The 5,594-nt window shown below is 34.9% G+C and overlaps 1 protein-coding gene across 1 annotated transcript; it reads left to right on the forward strand.

The window, feature by feature from the left end:
• The first annotated feature begins 225 nt into the window (after nucleotides 1–225).
• Nucleotides 226–4,499, forward strand: LOC130961327 (probable serine/threonine-protein kinase PBL7). Its single transcript, XM_057887148.1, has 5 exons — nucleotides 226–531; nucleotides 1,366–1,556; nucleotides 1,785–1,974; nucleotides 2,072–2,463; nucleotides 3,718–4,499. The coding sequence occupies exons 1-5, from the start codon at nucleotides 435–437 to the stop codon at nucleotides 3,982–3,984; spliced, it is 1,137 nt and encodes a 378-aa protein (XP_057743131.1). The 5' UTR covers nucleotides 226–434; the 3' UTR covers nucleotides 3,985–4,499.
• The last annotated feature ends 1,095 nt before the right edge of the window (nucleotides 4,500–5,594 follow it).

Genomic DNA, 5,594 nt, shown 5'->3' on the forward strand with positions numbered 1-5,594 from the left:
AAGCAAAAATATAATATATAAGAAATTGAAAATAAAAAATAATTAAAAAATTAATTTATATATTAACATGAACAAAAATAATTATTTTTCGAAATTAAATGATTATTTAAATAACGATATAATTTAACAGCTGTGAAAACTATTATAGGTTTGACTAAAAAATAAATTAGAAACGCACACATAAAAACATAGACCCAATAAAAGGGGGAAAATATAAAAAGAAAGGAAAAGAAAAAGCATAGACCAATTTAAGGGTTTCAAGCGATAAATACAGCACACAAGTACATTGACACACACAAAAAAGACCCAGATGATTATTAAACAAATTGAAGTGTGTGTGAGAGAATAGAGCAACACTGTGATCAGGCTCGTGTCTTGCTGTGATTTTTGTTTATTTTTTTATTTTTCGGTTGATTCTTTGTAAGAAGAAGATAATGGGTTGGATTCCATGTTCTGGAAATTCAAATGCTAAGAAGAAGGTGAAGAAGAAGATGGAAGTGGAGGAAAGTGTGAAGCCTGATCCAATCAAAGGTACTCAAATTTGTTATTTTACATTTCAGCGTGCGAAAAATGCAAATTAAAAAGAAATAAAAAGTGATCAGTGTTTTGTGACTTTGTCAAATTGATTCTCCTTCCATGTTGGTGAATGTAATTGGGACTGTGATATGTTTTGTACTACTTTGTTTCTTGCTTTTGTATGGATTTTTATTTTAACTACTGGAATCATGTTCTTTAATTATTATTATTATTATTATTATTATTATTATTATTATTATTATTATTATTATTATTAAAGTCTTGCGTTGACATGAATGAAATTGCTAGACTAAGGTATCTCGATTTTGCAAGCTTTTCTTTTTATCTTATGGGGAAAAGGTACTTTTCTTTTTGGAAAATTGGGATGAGGTTAATCTGCTATTCTATATGGTTCTATCATATAAGTGAGATCTTTTGTTTGGCTTGTGTTGTTTGTTGGATGTCAACAATTTGTGTGTTTTTGCCTTTTTCTTTCAATTGAAAACTTTATTTTTCAGATTTTGTTTTGGCACATTACATTGGCATAATTGAGTTAAGTATGTAACTATATACCCTATGTTGGTAAAGTTGCCTGAAATTTTCGATTTAAGTTTATTTAATCATTAGATTATGATTTTTGTTATGTGAGGGTTTTTTCTCCCTCAAGCTTCCTGGTTTCTGATTTCCTCATTGATAATATATCCACTTTAACTTTTGATATTTATATGATAATTAATTGCTTCTTTCTGAATGACGAACATGAATTAATCTTTGTATTTCAATCTAAGAACTTGGTGTTTCATTTTGCTTATGCTCACCTAAACAATATGTCTTTGGAATTGAGTGCAGGGAAATTGAAGAGGAACTCGTCCATTAATTCGGCAGATTCATCTAAAAATGGGAATACTGATCACATTGCTGCACAGACATTCTCCTTCCGTGAGTTGGCAACTGCAACTCGACATTTTCGGGCAGAATGTCTTTTGGGTGAGGGAGGCTTTGGTAGAGTATACAAGGGGCGTTTGGAAAGTATTAATCAGGTGAGTTCTGTTTCTCATGATTCTTTTATGTAGAGTAGGAGAAGGTTTCTGGGGAACGAAGTAATGCTTGATGAATAGGATAAAGCAGCTGGTGAATGAATTATTGCTTCCTCTCTTTGCAATTCATCATTTCCCTGATATCCACACTGCTTTGTTGTCATAATTGAAATAATAGCTTATGAATTTTCCCAGCTTGAAAATGAAGCCTAACTCTATTGTTATATCTAGATTGTTGCAATTAAACAACTTGACCGAAATGGCCTGCAAGGGAATAGAGAGTTCCTAGTTGAAGTGTTGATGTTAAGTCTTCTTCATCACCCGAACCTTGTCAACCTTATTGGTTATTGTGCTGATGGAGATCAAAGACTTCTCGTTTATGAATATATGCCATTAGGATCCTTGGAAGACCACTTACATGGTATTAATTTTTCCTAATTAGTATATTTGTTCCCTTTGTTATTCAATATCCTTTATTACCTTTTAATGCATGTCGGTAACACGCACACATTTTGCAGATGTTGCTCCTGGCAAGGAACGACTAGATTGGAACACACGAATGAAAATAGCTGCCGGAGCAGCAAGCGGGTTGGAATATCTTCATGACAAAGCTAACCCTCCTGTTATATACCGAGATTTAAAGTGCTCCAATATTTTGCTCAGTGAAGGGTATCATCCCAAGTTATCTGATTTTGGTTTGGCTAAACTTGGCCCAGTTGGGGAAAACACCCATGTATCAACGAGGGTTATGGGCACCTACGGATATTGTGCTCCCGAGTATGCAATGACAGGTCAGCTGACTCTGAAATCAGATGTTTATAGCTTCGGTGTAGTTCTTCTGGAAATCATTACAGGAAGGAAGGCAATTGACAATTCAAAATCTGCAGGAGAGCAGAATCTTGTTGCATGGGTAAGAAATAACTGCTACCATTTTCTCTTAGGTTTTCTGCGGATGAATTTAATTCATTGGAGGAGGAAATTTAGTTGTTGAATAACTTTTGAAAAGTTTCATTGTGATATTAATAGTTAAAAGTAACTAGTGTGGATAAATGAGGCGAGGAATCTATTTGAATTTCTTTTGAATTGGCCATGCTTGGAAAATTGGATCTGGTTAATTGTGCTTAACCTTCAAATTTAAGTTTGATTTCTATGCACCATCATTGTTAAAACATCCAATTAGGTGCTGCTATGTACATAAAAGTGGTTGTTTTAAGATAGCCTGTGCAGTACTTTAACTTTTTGTTTACGTGGCATCCCCGGATTGGATACTAGTAAAACTTTGACATGCGTACGAATTAATCTCTTAATATAATCTATAGTTCTCTATTACCTCGTAGTTGAAGGTAAGAAAACATTATTTATGATTAAAGATGTAATTGTTAAGTACTGAAGGAAAGTGGGAAACCAGTCAAACCACACCTTAAAAACTAGTTGTTAAGAAGGAAGAACCATTCTTCTTAAATACAATATGCATCCCATACTACCGGATTTGAGACTTTGGGCACTCCATAATATCCAAGTCCCAAACAATACACCGCCCTTGGAAAGCTGACGTCCACGGTAGCTTTACTCTATTGACACAGACCCAGAAATAACCACCTTGCTACCGGCTATTAGTATTTGGTATTTATCTTAATCTAGCCTATAGGTAGTCCTTTCCATGGTGCCAACAACCAAGGCTCTGATACTATTGTTAAGTACCTAAGTAAAGTTGGAAACCACACCTAAACTAGCTGTTAAGGGAGAAGAACCACTCTCCTTAAATACAACATCAAGCATCTCATGCCACCTGATGTGAGATTTTGGGCAACCCATAATATCCAAGTCCTTAACATAAACTTTTTGAGAGGAAAACAATGGTGTGAAGTTTCTAAATAAATTAAGTGAGATTAGTGAAGGGGCCGCCGGGGTTGGGGGGGTTAAAGTGTAATACTAGTGCACAATTTTTCGTTCTTACAGTAGTCTTTTTTGGTTTGCCTCTTCTTTGTTTTAATCCCTTCTATGAATTATTTTCATGAAAAGAAACTCCTTTCATTGTGATGGTTGAAAAGTTACTGGTCAAACTTTTGCATATCTCTCTTTGCTATTTACCTGAATTGAAGTTATTTTGATATGGTTAATTGTGATATTAGTAACTTAGGGGGAGACTTTCCCTTAATTGCAGGCTAGACCCTTGTTTAAGGACCGAAGAAAATTTGCGCAAATGGCCGATCCAACGCTTCAAGGTCAATATCCTCCAAGAGGACTCTACCAGGCCCTTGCTGTGGCGGCAATGTGTGTTCAGGAGCAGGCCAACATGCGTCCAGTTATAGCCGATGTTGTTACAGCTTTGAGTTACCTTGCTTCCCAAAGATATGACCCGAATACACAAACAGCACAAAATTCTCGCTTCGCTCCTGGCACTCCTCCTAGAACCAAGAGGGGACACTGATATGGAAGCTCAAAGTTTTGCAGCCATACGAAGCCTCGTGCGAGTCTTGAATACCTTGCATTCTGGAAAGGGATTCTCACTTTCTTAGCGCGCTGCAAGAGATATAGGTTTCAAGATGTTTATATTCAAGTTGCATGTGGGGGTGTTCTTAGTTCAGATTATAGCGTTACTAGAAGTCTTGAGTTTTGCTCTCCTTGCTGTGCATAGAACTGCTCCTATTTCCATTTGGGGCCAAGATAGTTGTTTCCACCGTTGTTTTCTCCGTATATTTATAGTTAAGGTCAAATTTCTGGATTCATAATTGGTGTTCTTTCTCTATAGGCAATGGTTCTGTAGCCAAATTGCATAGATGTCATAGCTTGTGTTGGTTGGAGTTAGACAAATACAAAGAGTCAAAGACTGAGGAATATAAAAATATGTTTGGAGTTAGAGATAGTACAAAACAATATTTCTGTATTTTCTGTCTTTCTATAATGTGGAGTTGGAGGAGACATAATTTTTGTCTCCTATATTTATGTCACGTCTCATTTACCAATCTGTGCCTTGGTGTCTTATTCCTGATCATGGTAGTTATATAGTTATAAAACCATGTAGAAATATAATATAGTATATCTTTTCTCCAAGCAGGAAAGTATGGATACGCTACAGCTACAATACAATGTGATTTTTGGAAGTTTATTTTACTATGGATTAATTTCTACATACAAACATTTAAGGCTTACAAGTCTTACAAGTCCGTTACTTTCAAACGCGCCTCTTGTAACATCTGTCTTTCACGCGTCTCTTTAACAGAATATTAAATCAATTTAAATTAATTAACGCGCCAATATATAACTTCTAAATTTCAAAAGATTTCATTTCCTTTTTCGAATCTCTTGCTAAATTTGTTCAATCTCTTTCTTGCGTTCTCTCTTTGCCTCTTTATTCATTGTTTTACCTGCGTTTATCACTGGTTTCTTCGTCATTTATGTGAGTTTCTCTCTCTATACTCTAGCTTCGTTTTTTTTCGATTTTCATAGTTTTTGAAATCAAGCTTTGAACTCGTTTTGAAGATAATGGATGATTCAACTTCAGATTGTCAGTTGAAACAGGGCGAAGTGGATTTTGAATTTGAATCGAACGAAGTTCCTGAGGTTTGATTTAGTTTGAGTTAATTAGGATTAATCTGGATTTGATGCAGTTAGTCGTTATGATTGTCTAGTTGAATAATCCGTGAACATTGTCTTTGAAATTAATGCGTGATCATAATCTGTGAATTGAATCTAATGTACTAGTTTTGATTGATTTTCTGCATTTTATACTGGACGTTCGGGTGTAGATAAGAACTTTTTGGGTATATTTTAGGGAAGTTTGGGTGTATTTACAGTTTATGGCTTTTCTTGTTATTTTAGTTGAGTTGTTGTCGTTCGGGTGTAGATCGGGAATCCTTGGGTGTATTTTATGGAAGTTTGGGTATATTTACAGTTTATGACTTTTCTTGTTATTTTAGTTGAGTTGTTATCGTTCGGGTGTAGATAAGGAATTCTTGGGTGTGTTTTAGTTGAATTGTTATTTTTTTATGAGGTGCAGAAACTCTATAGTATATTCTTGTTTTTAACATGGTGTATTTT

This window comes from Arachis stenosperma, chromosome 2 (genome assembly GCF_014773155.1).
Source record: "Arachis stenosperma cultivar V10309 chromosome 2, arast.V10309.gnm1.PFL2, whole genome shotgun sequence".
Taxonomy (NCBI): Eukaryota; Viridiplantae; Streptophyta; class Magnoliopsida; order Fabales; family Fabaceae; genus Arachis; species Arachis stenosperma.